We start from the raw sequence: 21,604 nt of genomic DNA, 5'->3' as shown, positions 1-21,604 counted from the left end.
GGAGCTGGCCCTGCCAGGTACTGGGAACATAGACATGAAAAGGGCACTGTCCCCACTGTCCATGGGCTCTGGTGATAGAGAGGAGATGGACAAGCGGACAGGGCATTTCAGCCCCGCCCAGCCCTCCTGCTGTGCTCTTGCTTGCTGGCTGAAGGGGCCGCTGAGTGTTATGGTCAAGAGACCAGGGGTGGGGGGATAGGGTGGGGAGGCGGGTGGGGACAAGTGCCATCATTTCCCAGGGAGGACATTTAACAGTGAGCTCTATTAAATGATAATGTCTTGCTCCCCAAGAGTTTGGAGCTGCCTAAAAAATGCATGTATAGCCAGTACTCTCTGCTCTTCACAAAGTACCCGGTGGGTCCTGTCTGGTCCCTGTCAGCACCAGGAAAAAAAAAAAAATCTGAAAGGAAAAACTCAAATCTCTCCTCATTGGTCGTTTGGTGCCACCAAGTGGGCAGTGTAATTTCTACTCCATCAGGGCGGGGAGATGCAGAGGCGGGAGGAGAGAGACTCCCTCCGTAGGATGCTGAAGCCCATCTCTGAGGTCTGTTTCCCAAGCCCTGGGGTCCTTGTGCCCCCTGAAGAGTTTTATCTTCAAATTAAGGTGCTGACTTTGTTCTAAAGAAAATACAGAGAGCTCCCTGAGAGCTCAGTGGTTTAAAGACCCAGTGTTGTCCCTGCTATGGCTCAGGTTCAATCCCTGGCCATGGCACCTCTGCATGCTGCAGGCATGGCCAAAAAAGAAAAAGAAAAGAAAAGAAAAGAAAAGAAAATATAAAAGCTGTCATTGTGGAGTTCCCGCCACAGCACAGTGAGTTAAGAATCCGACTGCAGTAGCTCAGGTTGCTGCAGAGGCACTGGTTCAATCCCCAGCCAGGCTCAGTGGGTTAAAGGATCCAGCACTGCTGCATCTGTGGCGAGGTCACAGCTGTGGCTTGGATTCAATCCCTGACCTGGGAACGTCCATATGCCGTGGGTAAATAACTGCTCCAATAATGAAAGCATATGTATTGTAACTATATTTTGATGAAATCCAAGTTACAAAAATAAGGACTTCCTCATTAGCTTTTCTCATATTTCATGCCTACTGATTCTGTTCTTCCTAACAATATTTTTGGATAATTTTTCCAAGACAGAACAGCAGGGATCCTTCCCCTCACGCCCCCCTCTCTCTCAAATGGAACATTTTCTTAGGTTACTCAGGATTCCAGGCTTAGAGAGATGTATTTTTCTGGTATAGTATCCAGGTCCTCAAGAGAGTTTTAAGTCAAATTAAAACAAGGATTGCATCCTAATCGTTCCACTTCCAGCTGTAGGACATGGGGGTAAATGTTCCAAAATGTCTCCAAAGCTTGGTTTGCTCATTTACAAAATGATATACCTGACCTCCTCTCCCAGAGTTATTGAAGATTTTTAATATTTACACACCCGGCACATAACAGATACCTCATAATATTTCCCTTCACCAACTTTCTCCATCCTTATGTACAAACAGACAGAAAACACCACTTCTACAGAAGAAATTCCAATACTATGACTAAAGCATAAAGTTGGCTCAGAGGGTCACTGCGTTACCATGACAACGAGCCTGTGTACTTGAGGTCTCCTGCCCCCCTTCCCCCCCGCCCCCGGCCCCCGGCCGGCTCCTTGGAACACACAAGCCTGAAGGGTGAAAAAGGCAACTTACTCCAGCTCATCCTCTGAGTCGCAGCCGGCTGGCCCTGACTCTACGGCAATGACCTCGTTCTTCACCTGACTTTGTTTCCAGGTGCTGCTTCCTGTGGAAGAAGGCGATTCCTTCCTCTTCTTCTTCCCGAAGAACTTCTTAAACGTTTTGAATTTGGACTTTTTCTTTCCTATGCAGAAAGACTGTGTGTGAGCATTTACCAAACATGCACCAGATGCGCGTGAGCAGGAAAGTGAGATTTCTGTCTGTGCATCAACCACTCGCTCCTGAAAAGTCCTTCCACCCTACAGGACGTGAAGCACACGGTGTACCTGGAAACCAATCTTGATTTCTGTTTATTCTGAACATTGGATAAAAGAACCAAGAAAGCTTTGGAGCACGATCACAGAATAATCAAAGCACAAATAATTCTCCTCCCACTTGAAATCAACCCTATTTAATAGATCTTTCAGGAGTTCCCATGGTGGCGCAGTGGTTAAGGAATCCGACTAGGAACCATGAGGTTGCGGGTTCGGTCCCTGCCCTTGCTCAGTGGGTTAACGATCCGGCGTTGCCGTGAGCTGTGGTGTAGGTTGCAGACGCGGCTCGGATCCCACGTTGCTGTGGCTCTGGTGTAGGCTGAGGGCTACAGCTCCGATTAGACCCCTAGCCTGGGAACCTCCATATGCCGCAGGAGCGGCCCAAAGAAATAGCAGAAAGACAAATAAAAAATAAATAAATAGACCTTTCACCTCTTTGGTTAAACTTATTCCTAAAGAGTTTATTGTTTTGTTTTGTTGTTTTGTTGGCTGAGCCTGCAGCATGTGGAAATTCCTGGGCATTGTCACAGCAGTGACAATGCCAGGTCCTTAACCCCCCGCTGAGCCACCAGGGAACTCGAAGAGTTTACTGTTTTGATGCAACCACTTTCCTTATTTCTATTGCCATGCATTTCCTTTGCCCATTCTCAAATTCATACAGCACATCCTGTGGCAGGGAATCATAGAGTAGAGGCTCTTGCGTATGCTTCTTTCAGGGCATATACTGCTTCTGAGATTTGGCATGATGGTACATAGCACGCATTCTTCCCCTTTTTCTAAATGGCTGAGGAATATTCCATTGTATAAAGGATATCAAGTTTTAATCTCTAAAATATACACAGTCAAAAGCAAAAGAATCCTGATGAGGTAAAGGCCATGATGATAACTCAAATTATTTTTCAAAAATAATCCTCATATGTGCTTCACTGAGCCTGGATGTGGGGACCACAGACAATTGGAGGAAGCCCAGCCTCTCAGGCCAGTGGAGCTCCTGGAGTGCTGAACCCTGTGATGCACTAACAACTTTAGTGGAGAAAAACCATGAAATGGTGGTGGCAGCGCTGGCCCGACCCTGCCAGGCTTCCTGGGTTGTTAGAATCCATGCTTTTAAAGATGTTGTAATTTCTTCTCTTACATTCCCTTCTCACCCCCAAATTCCATCATATGCCCCCCCATTTCAGCAGCTCACCAAAGCTCATTTCTTTCCTTCTGAATATTTATGAACACTAACAATAGAAGGATGTGATAAACAGATTACCAGGGCGATATCTAATCTACCCAGGAAATTTGCCAATAACTGATTTTTTTTTTGTCTTTTTGTCTTTTTTGTTGTTGTTGTTGTTGTTGTTGCTATTTCTTGGGCCGCTCCCGTGGCATATGGAGGTTCCCAGGCTAGGGGTTGAATCGGAGCTGTAGCCACCGGCCTACACCAGAGCCACAGCAACGCGGGATCCGAGCCGCGTCTGCAACCTACACCACAGCTCACGGCAACGCAGGATCCTTAACCCACTGAGCAAGGGCAGGGACCGAACCCGCAACCTCATGGTTCCTAGTCGGATTCCTTAACCACTGCGCCACGACGGGAACTCCTGATTTGTTTTATTAGTAAATTATTTTGTAGGCTGAAGTCCTTTTTTAAAAAAAAATTTTTTAAAGCAATGGAGCATTTTATTTTATTTTAGGACCATGCCTGAGGCATATGAAGGTTCCCAGGCTAGGGGTTGAATTGTAGTTGCAGCTGCCGGCCTACACCACAGCCACAGCAACAGAGGGTCCCAACCTCATCTGCATCCCACACCTCAGCTCATGGCAACACCAGATCAGATTCTTCACCCACTGATCGAGGCCAGGGATTGAACCTGCATCTTCATGGATTCTAGTCAGGTTTGTTTCTGCTGAGCCACGAGAATGCCAATGGAACATTTTATGTATTTAATTATTTTGGCTGTGGTGTGCAGCAGGTTGATGTGGGATCTCAGTTCCCGGACCAGGAACTGATCCCAGGCCACAGCAGTGAAAGCGCTGAATCCCACCCACTAGACCACCAGAGAACTCCCTGATTTCCTTTTGAAAGAACCAGGAGCTTTATGTTTTGTTTATTTTAAAGCCCTCCTTGGGAAGCTTCCATGATCTGCCCTTAATGTGGAGAACTTAGGATGACTCTACACTTGGATTCAAACCTCCATTACCTTGGAGCAAATTTCTGCCTCCAAAGGAAATGAGCTCTACAGCCAGGTTCCCTTAACTCCCAGTGGAAGTTTCCTTCACAGAATGTTTTATGTTGTTAACTGATGGTTCTTAAAGAGAGTTTATTATTTGGAAAAGTCCTTAAGAATTTTCTGAATCTGCCAGGACACCATCCGGCCTTTGGCTGGTCGACAACCAGGTATGCACCCCTAACATCTGAACAAACACGCAGCCTCACGAAGATGCTGCTTCAGGGTTAAACAGAGTGGCTATGAAGACCTAGAGTGCATCACCGCTGGACACATCTATTTGCTTTGTCGTGCATTGGGGGCCTGTTTGTGTTATTTATGTCCACCTGCTAGGCTTTTTCATTCAATGTCTTTAATGGTTACAGGAACTATTTAGGTTTTCTACTTCTTGAGTTTATTGTCTCAGTTTTCTAGAAGTTATTTCCCCCCACATTTTCAAATGTATTGGCATAGTTATTAATAACATCCTCTTATTATTTTAGCATTCATACTACTTAAAATAAAGCCGCCTTTTCTCAGCCTTGGTATTATCTGTACCTCCTTTTTCCCTTGATCTATTACACTAAAGGTTTGTCAACTTCATATGCCTTAAAGTTTGGCTTTAATTCCCTTTACTAAATGGTTTTGGTTTTGTTTTTGCTGTTTAGGGCTGAACCTGTGGTATATGAAGGTTCCAGGCTAGGGGTGGAATGGAACTACAGCTGCCAGCCTATACCACAGCCATAGCAACAATCCGAGCCACGTCTGCGACCTACGTTGGCATGCAGCAACGCTGGATCCTTAACCACTCAGCGAGGCCAGGGATCGAACCTGAGTCCTCATGGATAGTAGTTGGGTTTGTAACCCGCTGAGCCCCAACAGGAACTCCCTGTTTGTTTTTTTATTGTATTAATTTCTGTTCTGGTTTTTCTTTCCTTCCTCTTGCTTTCTTCAGGTTTAGTTTTGCTGTCTTTTTAAACATCTTGAGATGAATACTTGGCTACTTAATTTTTAGGCTTTCTGTTTGTATAATACACACATTTAAGGCAATATACTTCCCTCTAAATCTGTTTTAGCTTTATCTATATGTCTTGATATGTAGTTTCCTTACTGTTTGGTTGAAAACATTTTCTAATTTTCATTATATTCCCTACTAGGACCTATAGGTTATTTAGAAAAGTATGTCTTAATATCCAAGCACTTGGAGATTTTCTTATTATCTCTGTCATTGAGCTCTGGTTTAACTGCACTGTGGTCACAAAACATACTCTGTATAATTGGAATCCATTCAAATTTGTCAAGCCTTGCTTTACAGCTTACCATAAATTTTTAAATGTTCCTAGGGTGCTTGAAAATATGGTACTTTCTTCAATGTCCTGTATACATCAATTAGGACAAGCCCTCTTTCTTCTTAATTGTGTTGTCCAAATTTTTAACAATTTGTCCTATCAGTTACCGATGGAGATGTATTACAAAATAACTGACCCTGACTATAGATTTATCTTAATTTCACTGTCAATTTCTACTTTGTATAACTTTTGACTTTATGTTGGTAAATGTCATAGAAAGGTAACATTAATATCTTGCTGGGGAAGTTAATCTTTTGTAAAATGATTCCCTTTCTTTTTAGTGATGCTTTTTACCTTAAACTTTGACTGTTATTAATACAGCTATACCAGCTTCCTTTGGCTCAGTGTTTGCAAGGTGTTTTTGTTTTTTTTGTTTTGTTTTGTTTTTGTTTTCCTATCCTTTTACCTTCAACTCTTCTGAATCCTCACATTTAAGAGAGTTAGAGTTTTAAAAAGCCAACCTGATGGTCTTTAACATCTATTTTTTTAGGGTTGAACCTGGGGCATCTGAAGGTTCCCAGGCTAGAGGTCAAATTGGGGCTATAGCCGGCAGCCTATGCCACAGACACAGTCACGGTATCACCAGATCTGAGCTGCATCTTTGACTGCCCTGAGGCTCAGGGCAATGCCGGGTCCTTAACCCACTGAGAAAGGCCAGGGATCAAACCTGTGTCCTCATGGATACTAGTCAGATTTGTTTCCACTGAGCCATGACAGGAATTCCTGGTCTTTAACTTCTAACTGGAATGATTAATGCAGTCAGCTACTGACACACTAATTGCTGATAGGTTAACAGAGACAAGCCTACCATCTTATGTGGTTTTTCTTAATCTCCTTTCTTCCTGTCTTTGGATTAACTGACTTTAAAAGGTTATTCAATTTCTTCCCGCTTCTAGTTTGTAAACTCTCTTTTATCTCTGCTTTTTGGGGGGTTACCCTGGAAACTAAACAACATATTCTGAGACAAAACAAGAAAGCTAGAGTAAGCTAGAGTGCTTTAATTTTTATGCCCTATTACTTTCATTCTGATCTTTAAAAATCCAAAAGACATTATTCCATGTCCATGTTCATTTAGATGTGGCTGCTTGTTTCTTATTTTCTTTGCTTGTCATTCTTTCCCGTGTTCAGACCCTTGATAAGGATAATCTTCCTTCTGCCTAAAGGCAGATTCCTTTAGAATCTACTTTAGTGATGGTCTCCTAGTGACAAATTCAGCTTTTGTTTGTCTGAAAATGCCTTTATTTCTCCTTCATTCTTGGAATATCATTTTCGTGGGTATAACGTTTACCCAGGCTGATAGTTAAACTTTTGTGAGAAACTGATAAAATAATACTAAAGACATTATTTCACTGCTTAATGGCTTCTGTTGGGTTGAGAAGTCAGTTTATTGTTCCTTTGAAGGTAATTTGCCTTTTTTTTTTCCCTCAGACTAATTTTAAGATTTTTCATTTTGTCTTGGGTTTTCTATATTCTTGTTCTGTGTGGGTTTCCTTTGTTTTATCCTTCTTGGGATTCATTCAGCTTCTTAAATCTGTGGATTGGATCATATTTTTAAAAATCAATTCCAGAAAATTCACAAGTACTCTCTCCTCTCCTGAGATGGAGCTCCAATGTCTGTTACACCCTTTCACTGATCTCTATGCTTCTTGTCCTATTTCTGAGTTCTCCTCTTTTTTTCATTTTGTGACTCTATGATACATTCTGTACGCCTTGTGATTTATCCTGAGCTGATATAATCTGCTATTAAACTCATGCACTGAATTTTTAATTGCATAGCTTCACTTATTTCTAAAAAATCCATTTGATTTGTTTTTCAAATCTGGTACAACATTTAAAAGTTGTTTTAGGAGTACCCATCATGGGTCAGTGGTTAGCAAACCCAACTACCATCCATGGGATGCGGGTTTGATCTCTGGCCTTGATCAGTGGGTTAAGGATCTGGTGTTGCTGTGAGCTGTGGTGTAGGTCTCAGATGCAGCTCGGATCCCACATTGCTGTGGCTCTGGCGTAGGCCGGCAGCTACAATTCTGATTGGACCCTTAACCTGGGAACCTCCATATGCCATGGGTGTGGCCCTGAAAAAAGAAAAAAAAAAAGTTGTTTTAAAAATAGCATCAGTAAGGAGTTCCCTGATGGCCTAGCAGTTAAGGATCTAGTATTATCACTGCTGTGGCTCAGGTCATACAGGTTGGATCCCTGGCCTAGAAATTTCCACAGGCCACACACACACACAAAATCACCTGAGTAAAATTCACTCTTTTTGGTGTATACAGAGTTGAATAATCACCACCAAAAATCAAGATACATCACTCCTATTGCTGTCTTTTGTAGTCAAACTCTTCCTCCATCTTTCACCCCTGGAAAGCACTGACATCTTCTTTGTTTTTATAGTTTTGTCTCTTCCAGATATGTCATATGGATCAGTTCATATAATATGCTTCCTTTTGATTCTGGCTTTTTCCACTTAGCACCATGCATTAGAGACTCAGCCAGGCTGTTACGTCAATCAATAGCTTGTCCTTAGTATAGCTGAGTACTGTCCCATGTATGCATATAAACAAAAATAACGTTGCTATGGGCTTTTGTGTAAACATGAGGTTTCCTTTCTTTTGGGTAAATACCTAGGAGTAGGACTGGAAAGTCAGAGACTCAGTGTATGTTTAATTTTGTAAGAAGCTGATAAAATACTTTCCAAAGTGGCTATTTTGCATTTTCATCAGCAATATATAAAAGTTCCAGTTGCTCTGCATTCTCACCAGCACTAGTTATTGTCAGATAGTTGTTTTTGCCATTCAAATAGGCACATAGTGGTATCTTGTTGTAGTTTTAATTTGCGTTAACTAGTGACTGTTTTTTGTTTGTTTGTTTGTTTTTTGTCTTTTAGGGCCACAACCGCGGCATATGGAGGTTCCCAGGCTAGTGGTCAAATCAGAGATATAGCTGCCGGCCTGCACCACAGCCACAGCAACACCAGATCCGAGCTGCATCTGCGACCTACACCACAGCTCATGGCAACACTGGATCCTTAAGCCACTGAGCAAGGCCGGGGATCAAACCTGTGTCCTCATGGATGCTTGTCAGATTCATTTCTGCTGAGCACGAAGGGAACTCCACTAGTGACTACTGATGCTGAGCACTTTTTCGTTTACTTCTTTGCCAACTGTGTTTCTTCTTCTTGGCTGCAGCATGTAGTGGCCTGATGTGGAGTCTCAGCTCCCAGACCAGAGACTGAACCCAGGCCGAAGCAGTAAAAGCACCCAGTCCTAACCACTAGGCCACCAGGGAACTCCCATCTGTCTATCTTCTTAAGTAAAGCATCTTGAAAAACCCTATGCCTATTTTTAATTGGGTTGTTAGTTTTCTTACTAATGAATTTTGAGAATTCTAAATACAAGTCCCTTGTCAAATGTGATCTACAAATATTTTCTCTCAGTCTGTGACCTGTCTTTTCATGTTCTTAATAATGTCTTTCACAGAAAAAGTTTTTAATTTTGATAAAGTCCAATTTATCCATTTTTTCTCTGAGGGGTTGAGGTGTGATATTTAAGAACTCTTATCTAATCCTAGGTCACAAATACTTTGTTTTCTTTTGAAGGTTTTATATAGTGTTACATTTATGCCTATGATATTTTTTATTTTTTATTAGCGTATAGTTGATTTACAGTGTTTTGTCCATTTCTGCTGTATAGCAAAGTGACCCAGCCATACATAAATATACATTCTTTTTCTGATACTATCTTCCATCACGTTCTATCCCAAGAGATTGGATATAGTTTCCTGTGCTGTACAGTAGGACCTCATTGCTTATCCATTCTAAATGTACAGTTTGCATCTAATTTTTGTGTGCTCACTGAGGTATAGGCCAATTCATTTTTTTACAGATGCATTTCTGATTGCTCTAGTACCATTTGTTAAAAAGACAGTTACCACTGTATCTTCGTCAAAAATCAATTGGCTATGTTTGAATACATCTATGTCAGGGCTCTCTTCTATCCTATCTCTATGCATCCATCCTTTCTTTCATTGATACCACACTGGATTAATTATTACAGCTTTACAGGACGTCTTGAGGGCAGATAATGTGAGTCTGCCAACTTTGTTCTTTTTCAAAACTGTTTCACTCTTCTACTTCTTTTGCTTTTTCATGTAAATTTTAGAATCAGCTTGTCAATACTGGAAAAATATCCTGTTAGGATTTTGATGGTTTCATTTTTATTCCTCCCCCTCCCCACCAGATTCTTTCAAAACAAATCATTACCATAGCATTCTTATGGATTTGGCTTTTTCCGAAATTTAAAAAAAAAAAAAAAATCTTTGGCTTTCCATGGAAATCATATAAATGATTACTGGCCAATACTCTTTTTTTCCCCACTTGCTAGATTACCAGTTTATTACTGAGGACAGCAACTGCCAGATGAAGAGTACAGAGGGCAAGGTTCAGAATAGAGGATCTTCTGTCCTTGATGAACTCGGGTGTGTACTACAGCATGTGGATGGGTTGTGGACAGGTTCTGGTTCCCTCAGCTGGAAGATTCTTGCTACAGAATCTTCAACCCACTGCATCCTGCCTCTTCCGTGGCTGACTTATAAACAATACACTCTGCCCCACAAGTACCGACACACCTACCATTCTGCAGCTCAACTTGGGGAGAACTGCCTCTTAGCAACCCTGAGTCTTCCAGTCCACAAGCATGGTGTCTTCGTCCATTCGGGATGCTATAATAAAGCACCATGGACTTGGTGGCTTATAAATGACAGGAATTTATTTCTCACTGTTGTGGAGGCTGGGACTTTGAGATCAGGGTGCAAACCTGGTGGGGTTCTGCTGAGGGCTCTCTGACAGGTTTTTAGATATGGTTTCTTGTTGCGTCACCATATGGCAGAAAGCACTTAGCTCTCTGGCATCTTCATATAAGGGCACTAATTATAAGGGCACTAATTCCATTCATGATGGCTTTACCCTCACGACCCAACTACCTTCCAGAGGCCCCCCCATCTAAATATAATCACTTTGGGGGTTTAACATTTAACACATGGATTTTGGGGGGACACAAACCTTCGGTCCATAACATGTAGTATATCACTCTATGTATTTAGGTCTTCACTGATTTCTATAAACAAGTATTTGTATTTTCAATATATGGATTCTACATATATATTCTTACATTCACACCTAAGTATTTCTTTGGATAGATGCTATTATAAATAGTATATTTCAAAATTTCTACTCTTCAATTGTTCATTGCTAGTTATATTGAAATACAACTGATTTTTGTATATTGACCTTGTATCTTGCCATCTTGCTAAAAGGGCTTAAGAGTTCTAGATAGTTTTTGATATTTTGTATAATCATGGCATCTGCAAAGAGAGAGAGTTTTATTTCTTCTTTCTCCCTTTTATTTTTTTCTTTTGTCTTATAGCACTGGCTGTACCACTTTTTTTTTAATTGCTATTTTAGGGCCAGCATATGGAAGTTCCCAGGGGTAGGGGTCGAATCAGAGCTGTAGCTGCCGGCCTACACCACAGCCGCAGCAATGCAGGATCCGAGCCACATCTCTGACCTATACCACAGCTCATGGCAAAGCCAGATCCTTAACCCACTGAATGAGGCCAGGGATCAAACCCGTGTCCCTCATGGATACTAGTTGGGTTCGTTAACTGCTGAGCCATGAGGGGAACTCCTATACCACTTTTTATAGTTCTTTGCTCTTTCCAGATATTTTCAAACTCGCATTATCTTCAAACATCGTAAGCATGGTTGTTTTATAGCATGTACTTGGTAATTCTGATATTTGATGCCTTTGTGTGTCTGTTTCTCTTGTTTCTGCTGTGTGTTGGTTTGCTAGGGCAGCCCTAACAAAGTACCACACATTCAGTGGCTTAAACAACAGAATTGTATTGTCTCAGTTCTGGAGGCCAGAAGTCTGAGATCAAGGTGTTGCTGGTGTGGTTAGTTCTTTCGAAGGGTCATGATGGAGAAATCTATTACATGTTTCTCCCCTAACTTGGTGGTTTGCCAGCAACCTTTGGGGTTCCTTGGCTTGTAGAGGCATCACCCTGATGGCTGACTTCATCTCTTTTTGTTTTTTTCTTAAGGCCGCACTTTCAGCATATATAAGTTCCTAGGCTAGGGGTCGAATGGGAGTTGCACCTGCCGGCCTACCCTACAGCCACCGCAATGTGGGATCCAAGCCACATCTACAAACTACACCACAGCTCACGGCAACACCGGATCCTTAACCCACCAAGCGAGGCCAGGGATCAAACCTGCATCTTTATGGATACTAGTCAAGTTCATTACCACTGAGCCATGGCAGGAACTCCATGTCTTCCTTTTTAAAATACATATATATATATATATATTTTTTAATGTTCTTATCTAGGATTTATATTTTACATGGGAGGGGGTGGGTCTGTATAACTTAGCTCACTATTACTTGAAAAAATAATACATAGTTTCTCTTTCTTTTTAAAAGTTGATTCTTCATGTACGTATTCTCTGTAAGTATCCCAAACCAGCCTTTATCGAGGTTGTTTCAGGATAATGAAATACTTCTTCAAATGCTTTTTTCTTGATTCAAGTCAGTAATAACTCAGTGTCCCCAAATATCATAGATTTCAAAATGCCATTTGCTCTAAGGGTTATTTTTTAAATTTTTAAAGTTTTTTTTGTCTTTTACCTTTTTGAGGCCATACCCAAGACACATGGAGGTTCCCAGGCTAGGGTTCCAATCAGAGCTATAGCTGCCGGCCCAAGTCAGAGCCACAGCAACGCCAGATCTGAGCTGTGTCTGTGACCTATACCACAACTCATGGCAACGCCAAATCCTTAACCCACTGAGCGAGGTCAGGATCGAACCCAAAACCTCATGGTTCCTAGTCAGATTTGTTTCCGCTGCACCATGACGAGAACTCCCTCTAAGGGTTAATTTTTAAAGCCTTACCTTATGTTTAGGTTTATTTGGTTAACCACTGCAATGTGACAGAAGAAAAGTAATTCTAATATGGAATAATCAGGACAATCTATCTTTAACACGTGAAATAAAGTCTTTAATGAAAGTAATATCTGAGGGTTTGGGAGGGAAATACAGTAAAATTTGGCTATGATGATGGTTGTACACCTATAAATGTAATAAAATACATTAAGTAATTTTAAAAAAAATAAAGTAAAACAAAAAAAGAAATATCTGAAGCAAAGAGTGAGCAGCTAGGATTTAATATTATTAGAAGCTGTCCCCTGAACTATATCAAAGACAATCACTACTAGCATGTTGACCCAAAGAGAGAGATGGAAATGAGGTGAGAGTATAAATGGCTGATCTAGGGAAAACGTACATGTGGGGAGATGAGTGGTTTTTAAAAATTTTTTTAATTAAAAGTCTAATTGATTTACAATGTTGTGTCAATTTCTGCTGTACAGCAAAGTGACCCAGTCACATCTATCTATCTATCTATCTATCTATCTATCTATCTATCTATCTATCTATCTTTTCTCATATTATCTTCATTCTAAATGTCATAGTTTGCATCTTCTAACCCCAAACTCCCAGTCCATCCCCCTCCCTCCCTCTCCCCAAGATCACTGTTTTTTAATATCAATTTTACATTTCTATCAAAACCTACATAGCAATCTCCGGATAAGAATAAACCAATCACATAACTGGTAACTCCTGGAACGTGCTATGAGATGAGGATCCATGGGTTGGGGTTAAGTTTAGTACAAAGTATAATAAAGACCTCCTGAGTAGTTGCCATTGTGGCTCAGTGGTTAACAAATCTGACTAGGAACCATGAGGTTGTGGGTTCGATCCCTGACCTTGCTCAGTGGGTTAAGGATCCAGTGTTGCCGTGAGCTGTGGTGTGGATCACAGACATGGCTTGGATCCCACAGTGCTGTGTCTCTGCCGTAAGCCAGCAGCTACAGTTCTGATTAGACCCCAGCCTGGGAACCTCCATATGCCGAGGGTGCAGCCCTGAGAGTACAAAAGACAAAAGACAAAAAAAAAAAAAAAGACCTCCTGAAGGAGAACAGAAGTCATCAAAGAGCACTCAAAAGCCCTGTCTTGAGATTGTGACATCTTCTGGATGATTAGGCCACCCAACACTTTGCCTGATGTCCTACTGAAACTTTTGGATGTCCCTCCAAATGACTCCATTGCCCTCTCCTCCTTTGCTTCTGAGTCAACCAAACATGGGCCATGTTCACCTCCAGGAAGGAGGACAATAACTCAAGCACCCTTTCCCCACCCATCTGACGGTGAAGCAAAGGAGCACTGCCCTCAAGGGGCCTTCAGCAGTGTGGACATGCTCTCTAGCCACACACCAGGGCCTGGGGCAGTCTGGATGCACTGTGAACTGAACCTGTTCTCCACGCAGAGAGCACCAAAGGCCTGGCTCCAGCAGCCCCTCTCTGCGCCCCACCACCCAGGGCAGGAAAAGCGAGGGCCTTACCTGTGCCATCCTCTCCGAGGCCTTCGGCAGCCTCCCGAAGCTTAATGTCCATCACCCTTGTGGAAATCATGTCCAGATCGCTAAAATCAGACAGAAAGTCAGGTCAGAGGAACAGGTCTAATGGAAGTTAACGACTGACTTGGTGGTGACTGCCCTGGGCCCAGGACCCCAGAAAAGACAGAGTCCAGGACAGAAGAGGCCAAATATGTGTCCACAGCTCAAGATCAGGAACCATGCAGGCGTTTATCTAATCATTGACTGCAAAAGTTTAATGGAAAGCAGGAAACTGGAAAATGCTTTACCAATACAATGCACATCAGGTTCCTTTCTTTGAAAAAAAAATTTCAATATTTTCATATATTTCCTTCCATTATTTATGCACAAGCACACATGCATCATATTAGTAAGACTGGGGTCCTGATCGTCTGGTCTTACTTCTCCCACATCAGTAAAGTTCTTGATGTGTTATTGCAATGGCTACATAACGTTCTTTTTTTTTTTTCTTTTTAGGGCTGCATCAGCGGTATATGGAGGTTCCCAGCCTAGGGCTTGGATTGGAGCTACAGCTGCCAGCCACAGCCACAGCATCACAGGATCTGAGCCGCATCTTCGACCTACACCACAGCTCACGGCAACACCAGATCCTTGTCTCACTGAGGGAGGCCAGGGATTGAACCTGCATCCTCATGGATACTAGTCAGATTCGTTTCCACCACAATGCGAACTCCCATAGCATTTTGATATACAGCTGCATCATCATTTATTGACATTGTTTCTTTTCTGAACTTTTTCTTAAGAAAAATTTCAAACAGGTACAAAAGTACAGTGAATGCGTAATGCACTTAATACACCGTGACTCTGGCTTCATCTTTACCACTTCTCCCCTCCCCTGCCACTGGGTTATTTCAAAGAAAATCATCCTAGATATCTTCCTAATTTCATCTATAGGGACTTGGTTTCTTCCTAAATTAAAAACCTCTGACTCTATGAAAATCAAATAAATGATTACTGGTCAATATTCTGGCTATAGAATATGGAGCTGTACTCCTGCCTTTCACAGCTGACTTTTATTTTCTCTTTTTCCGGCCACACCTGTGGCATACGGAAGTTCCTGGGGTTGGGGTCAAATCAGAGCTGCAACTGCAGGCCTACACCACAGCCACAGCAACACCAGATCCAGGCCACATCTGCGACCTAAGCCACAGCTTGTGGCAATGCTGGATCGGATCCTTAACCCACTGAGCAAGGCCAGGGATAGAACCTGCATCCTGACAGACACCATGTCCGAGTCTTGACCCACTGAGCCAACTCCCACAGCTGACTTCTTTTTTTTTTTTTTTTTGGCTTTTTAGGGCCACACCCGCAGCACGTGGAGGTTCCCAGGCTAGGGGTCCAATCGGAGCTATAGCTGCCGGCTTACACCACAGCCACAGCAACACAGGATCTGAGCCACGCCTGCGACCTACGCCACAGCTCATGGCAACACTGGATCCTTAACCCAGTGAGCGAGGCCAGGAATCAAACCTGCAACCTCATGTTTCCTAGTTGGATTCGTTTCCGCTGCGCCACAAAGGGAACTCCCCCACAGCTGACTTCTAAACAGTACACTCTACCCCATGCAGACTAACGCATCATTTATTTGGAAAGTGATTTCTTATTGGCATCACTATGAATTCTCACACTTTAAAAGGGGGCTCAAATATTGAATTAACCAATTAATATTTACCACTTGTACATAGTACATAATGGGAAATTCGGGGAGAATTTTTAAAAATTCGCAGAGGAAAAGAAGTTGCAGGTCATTGCTAGAGTTGGGTCAAATATTTAGGTCTCTTTTAATATTAATGTCAAACCATCCATCACCGACCAACCAATTCCTCAAAAGGTGAACAAACCTTCATTAGCCTTGCTTCTTAAGAGATTTTCATATAATTTGGTTTTATAAAAATGTCAGATCAACCGAACGAAGGAAAAAAACCCATATGATTATCTCAATTGATGGAGAAAAACTATTTGACAAAATTCAACACCTTTTTATGATAAAAAAAAAGCTAAAAAACTAGAGTAAAATTACTTCAATGTAATAAAAGCCACATATGAAAAGTCCACAGCTAACATCACACTCAACAGTGAAAACGTGAAAGTTTTTCCTCTAAGATCAGGAACAAGACCCCCTCACCATACCAAGTCAACACAGTACCGAAGTCCTAGCCAGAGCACATAGGCAAGAAAAAGAAATAAAAGATATCCAAGCTAAAAAGGAGGAAGTAAAATTACCTTTGTTCACAGATGACATGATCTTATATGTAAACGATCCTAAAGATCCCCCCCCAAAAAAACCCTGTTAGAACAAATAAATGAATTCAGCAAAGCAGCAGTACAGAAAATGAACACACAAAAATCAGTTGTTTCTATAAACAATGAACAATCCCAAAAGGAAATTAAGAAAACAATTCCATTTATAAGAGCATCAAAAAGAATAACATACTTAGGAATAAATTTAACCAAAGGGACAAAAGCCTTGTACCTTGAAAACTAAAAAGTGTTGCTAAAAGATTGAAGATAATGCCAATAAATGGAACGACATCCCATGTTCATGGATTTTGAAAGACATTATGGTTGTGATATCAATACCACCAAAAGTAATCTATAATTTAATTAACAGATTTAATGCAATCCCTATCAAAATCCCTAATCCCATAGTATCCTGCTGCTAAATGTTACCATAGAAAGAGGCGGAGGCTTCCAGGGCCTTTGACAAAAGAGGCAGTAGAGAAGAAAAAGCAGGAAAATACAAGAAGCAAGGAGAGAAAAAAAATGGTGAAGGTTGGCTAAGAGTCACCAACTACTACGCTGGGTACCATCATCTTTGGTTGCCACTGAGCTAGGAATTTCAAGTGCTCAAGCTTTCTATGGCTTGAAGTTGTAGTTAACAACTGCAACTGCTTTTCAAGCACATAGCCTATCATCTGAATGTTCTCATTTAATCCGCCGAGAACTGTAAGTCTTCCCATTTTGCAGTTGAACTGGCCCAGATCATTGAAGCAGCCTATACACTTATGTTAACTGTATACTCTGCATGGGCAGGCACTTATGAGGCCTGGGGATACAGCGATGGATGAGACCAATGTGGTCCCTGCCTTTTGCAGGGACTGACCCAGTGAAGCAGAGTTCTGAGCAGTCCCCAGAGGGACTTAAGGGAAGCTGGGAAATCCAAAGGACACCAACCTCATACAGAAATGGCTCTGCCTGCCAAGCAGCCCCTGTCTGGGAATAGGCCAGGGCCCAGAGGCTGAAGGAGCCCCAGGAGAGCATCCAATGGGCCTCTCAGGGCATCAGGCCTGGGGGAAGAGGGTGGAGGCTGCCATGATTTATCAACTAACACTCTTGAGAAACCATGATGTTACCTTCCAAATGTCCAGTGACCCCTGTACATTTTCATAAAATGTTCTTTTCTAGGAAGTGCTGGGGATGTGTGAGTGTGCGCACGAGCCCCGGGGGTGGGTGTGCAGGAGGGCGCCCATCCTGCTGAGTATGGAGTGGATCCTGGCATTCAGGATCCACTGTGATGGATGATGTGGCTGTGATAAAGCCCTGTCTGTGTACAGGGTAGAAGGCTCAGGAGCAGAAGGGCAGCTAGGAGACCTGAGAGGACAGCTGGGTCCTCAGGTTGCTGGGAGGCATGTCCTGGTGGAGCCCAGGTGCAGAGAACACCTCTAGGAGCCAAGGCTGCTGATGGACTCATGCATGAAGGTAAAAGTCATCCCACAGACAAAGGGATGAAAAGTCAGGCTCGCGCCATGTGGGAGGCTTGAAAACCTGTTCATGTTTTCATTGTTGTTTGTTTTAAAGTATTTCATTTCATTTCAATTTCATTTTTTGGCTGCCCTGCAGCATATGGAGTTCCTGGGCAAGGGATCAGATCTGAGCCAGTTTTGTAGCAATGCCGGACCCTTAACCCACCGTGCCCAGCCAGGGATCAAATCTATGTCCCAGTGCTCTAGAGATGCCACTGATTCCCTTGTGACACAGTGGGAACTCCCTGTTCCTGGTTTATGTTCCAAACATCTTGCTCTAAGAGTGCAATATGGTGCAGAGGAAAAGGAAAGACTTGGAAGGGAGGCAGTCCTGGAGCTGAATACACACCCCATCACCTACCAGTCCTGAGCCTCAGTTTCCTCATCTACAAAATAGGGACAGTAATACTTTAACTAAATGGGACTGAAGACACAGCACATACAAGCACCCACTAAGAAGAGCCATCAGTTTCTGCATCTCGTTCCTTAACCATGGGCTTTGCCTCTGCACAACCACAGACAAGCACCCACATAACTGGTACGCCATAGGGAGTGTCTATTCTGTCTCCTGAAGGCAGTTTCCTTGTGCAAACAACCCGCTTTAGAGCCATAAAGATCAAGACACTTGGGTTCCTAGGTGCCCCCCAAGCTTCCCAAGGCCCCACAGCCTGATTGGCCTCAAATGAAATTGGTGCCAAGTAACTGATAAAAATATATTCCAGGCTATGGAGGAAGGTGGCCCTCTGGGACTGTGGGGTGCATGGATGGAGGATGCTCCAGGTGCAAACAAACCACAGCTGTCACAAGGGAAAGTCTTCTTTGCTGGACCCTATAACCTGGCCTGCTGAAAACATGCACCCGCACCCGAGTGAAATTCAAGGAAAAGCCAGAAGGAGAAAGGCAATGTGGCAAATACCCAGTATCTCCCAGCACCCCTTCTGTTTCTCACTGGAACTCAAAAGTTCAAGTCAGGAGGCCCCAACACCCCCTCAACCAGCTTTTGCTCCATCTCCTGCCCCATGGCTCCGACAACTCAAATCCAAGTCCAGGAAAATGTGTTCTTGAAATCTGGACCAGAGGGGGCCTCTTTGGGGGTTCTCATTAACTCAAAAGGGTCCTGTGTCTCCAGCGCCCCCAGCAGTGCACAGCACTCATCAGTGGCATCTGGGCACCTACAGAATCGGGGGTGGGGTGGGGGCTGCCCACTCCCTCTCTCTGAACCCTAACAAACCACAGGCCCTCCCTGGTTTACAGGAGATTTCTATCATTAGTTGCAGCCTATACTGAAACATTCTACAAAAGTTTATTCACGTGAAGAATGAGAACAGGTTTTAATACAGTCTTTTAAAGGTTCCAACCCATTATACTTACTTACACAATGCAAAGGAAAACAGCTGTAACCTGATTACATACCTCCGAGTACATAATTATATACAAAAGCCTTTGTGTTCACCCCTATGGTCCCACTAACTCCACACTGCCCTCCAGGCCATGTTCATGTCCCTCTGGTGTTTTCAGCCCCTGTACCTTTACCTTTCTTCACAATGCTCACCAAGACCGTCAGCAGCAACTTGTTTGTAAGGCGTCTGCCTACCATTCCCCTCCCTTTCAAGGCTGTGAGTTTCTACGCCTGGCACAGCCATTGCTCTCTTACCGGCAATAAACAATCAGAAGGTGAAGTTAAGAAAATTCCGTTTACAATAGCATACAAAAGAATAAAGTACTCAGGAATACATTTAACCAAAGAGGCAGAATACTTGTACTCTGAAAACTACAAAATACTGTTAAAAGAAATGAAAGAAGACATAAGTAAATGGAAAGGTATGCTGTGTTTGGGAACAAAAAGATTCGATATATTTAAGACTGAAACTGTGTGCAAGCCTGTGTGTTCCTGTCCTTTGAAGTAAAAGGCTTTTGCTCTAGTCTTCCGGGCTGCCTGTAAGTCTCTAAAGGCTGACTCATGAGTGAATGATTAGGAAATGGGAAGATGTAGAAACAAACACTACTGGGCTGGGAAACTGGCAACAATTTAGACTATAAATCTGCCACAGAGCTGAGTCACTGAACTCACAGTTCCCTGAAAGATAGAGATGAAGGCCTGACACACATTCCTAAGTTGTTTTTATATGAAGCAGACCCCCGTCCAACCAGATGAAAACTGCTGACCGTGACAACATAGGCCCTAGACTTCTGTTGAAACCAGAAGGTAGATGATGCTTGAGACTTCACCCTGAGGCCAGCCAGTATGAGAACTGTGCATGAGATGATCATGCACCCTGCAGCCCCCTCCCCTACACTGCCTTTCAAACCCCTTCCCTGAGAGCCATCAGGAAGTTGGGGCCTTTGAGCCTGAGCTGCCTGTTCTCATTGCCTTGGACACTGCAACAAATGCTGTACTTTCCTTCATCACGCTCCAGGGTCAGTAGATTGGCTGTACTGCATGCGGGTGAGGAGACCCAAGTTTGGTTCAGTAACAAGATGGCAACTCTCCCCCATATAGATATATAGACTCCAATGCAATCCATACCACAATCCCAGCTGGCTTTTTTTTTTTTTTTTGTCTTTTCACTATTTCTTTGGGCTGCTCCCATGGCATATGGAGGTTCCCAGGCTAGGGGTCTAATCGGAGCTGTAGCCCTCAGCCTACGCCAGAGCCACAGCCACGCAGGATCCGAGCCGCGTCTGCAACCTACACCACAGCTCACGGCAACGCTGGATCGTTAACCCCCTGAGCAAGGGCAGGGACCGAACCCTCAACCTCATGGTTCCTAGTCGGATTCGTTAACCACTGCGCCATGACAGGAACTCCCCTAGCTGGCTTTTTTGCAGAAATTGATAAGTTGATCTGAAAATTCACACAGAAATGCAAAGGACCCAAAACTATCTTGAACAAGAGCAAAGATGGGGGACTCACACTTTCAAAACTTAGTACAAATCTACAGCAGTCAAGAATACACAGGGGTACAATGCAACTGACAAGGGCTCAATTTCCAAAATATGCAAACAACTCATACAACTCAACAACAAAAAAACCAGCAACTGAATTAAAAAATGGGCAGAAGACCCGAATAGACATTTCTCCAAAGAAGACATACAGATGGACAAGAGGCACATGAAAAAATGCTCAACATCACTAGTTATTAGAGAAATGCAAATCAAAAACTACTATGATGTACCACCTCACACCTGTCAGAATGGCCATTATTAGTAAGTCTATGAATAACAAATGCTAGAGAGGGTGTGGAAAAAAGGGAACCCTCCTACACTGTTGGTGGGAATATAAATTGGTATAACCACTATGGAAAACAGTATGGAGGTGTCTCAGAAAACCAAATATAGAACTATCATATGATCTAGCAATCCCACTCCTGGGCATATATCTGAACAAAACATTTGTTCAAAAAGATAATGTACTCCTATGTTCACTGCAGCACTATTCACAATAGCCAAGACATGGAAACAATCTAAATGTCCAATGACAGATGAATGGATTAAGAAGATGTGGTACATATACACAATGAAATACTAATCAGCCATAAAAAGACAAAATAATGCCATCTGCTGCAACATGGATGGAGCTGCAGATTCTCATACTAAGTGAAGTAAGTCAGAAAGAGAAAGACAAATACCATATGAGACCACCTATATCTGGAATCTAATATACGGCACAAATGAACCTATCTAAAGAAAAGAAACAAACTCATAGATGTGAAAACAGACTTATGGTTGCCAAGGTAGAGAGTGGAATGGACTGAGCATTTGGGGTTAGTGGATGCAAACTATTGCATTTGGAGTGGATAAGCAATAAGATCCAGCAGTATAGCAC

The 21,604-nt window shown here is 42.8% G+C and overlaps 1 protein-coding gene across 7 annotated transcripts in view; it reads right to left on the bottom strand.

The window, feature by feature from the left end:
* CRACDL (CRACD like) overlaps positions 1-21,604 on the bottom strand; it is a 138,794-nt gene that overhangs the window by 38,632 nt on the left and 78,558 nt on the right. For all 7 annotated transcript variants that reach the window (XM_047781477.1, XM_047781476.1, XM_047781474.1 and 4 more), the window contains 2 exons: positions 13,982-14,061; positions 1,688-1,856 (listed from right to left, as the gene is read on the bottom strand). In XM_047781477.1, the coding sequence (XP_047637433.1) occupies positions 1,688-1,856; positions 13,982-14,051 (239 nt within the window). In that variant the 5' untranslated portion in view covers positions 14,052-14,061. The remainder of the gene's footprint in view (positions 1-1,687; positions 1,857-13,981; positions 14,062-21,604) is intronic.

This window comes from Phacochoerus africanus, chromosome 5 (genome assembly GCF_016906955.1).
Source record: "Phacochoerus africanus isolate WHEZ1 chromosome 5, ROS_Pafr_v1, whole genome shotgun sequence".
Classification (NCBI taxonomy): domain Eukaryota; kingdom Metazoa; phylum Chordata; class Mammalia; order Artiodactyla; family Suidae; genus Phacochoerus; species Phacochoerus africanus.
The sequence above is the reverse complement of the archived record's forward strand: the minus strand, read 5'-3'. Positions and strand labels throughout refer to the sequence as shown.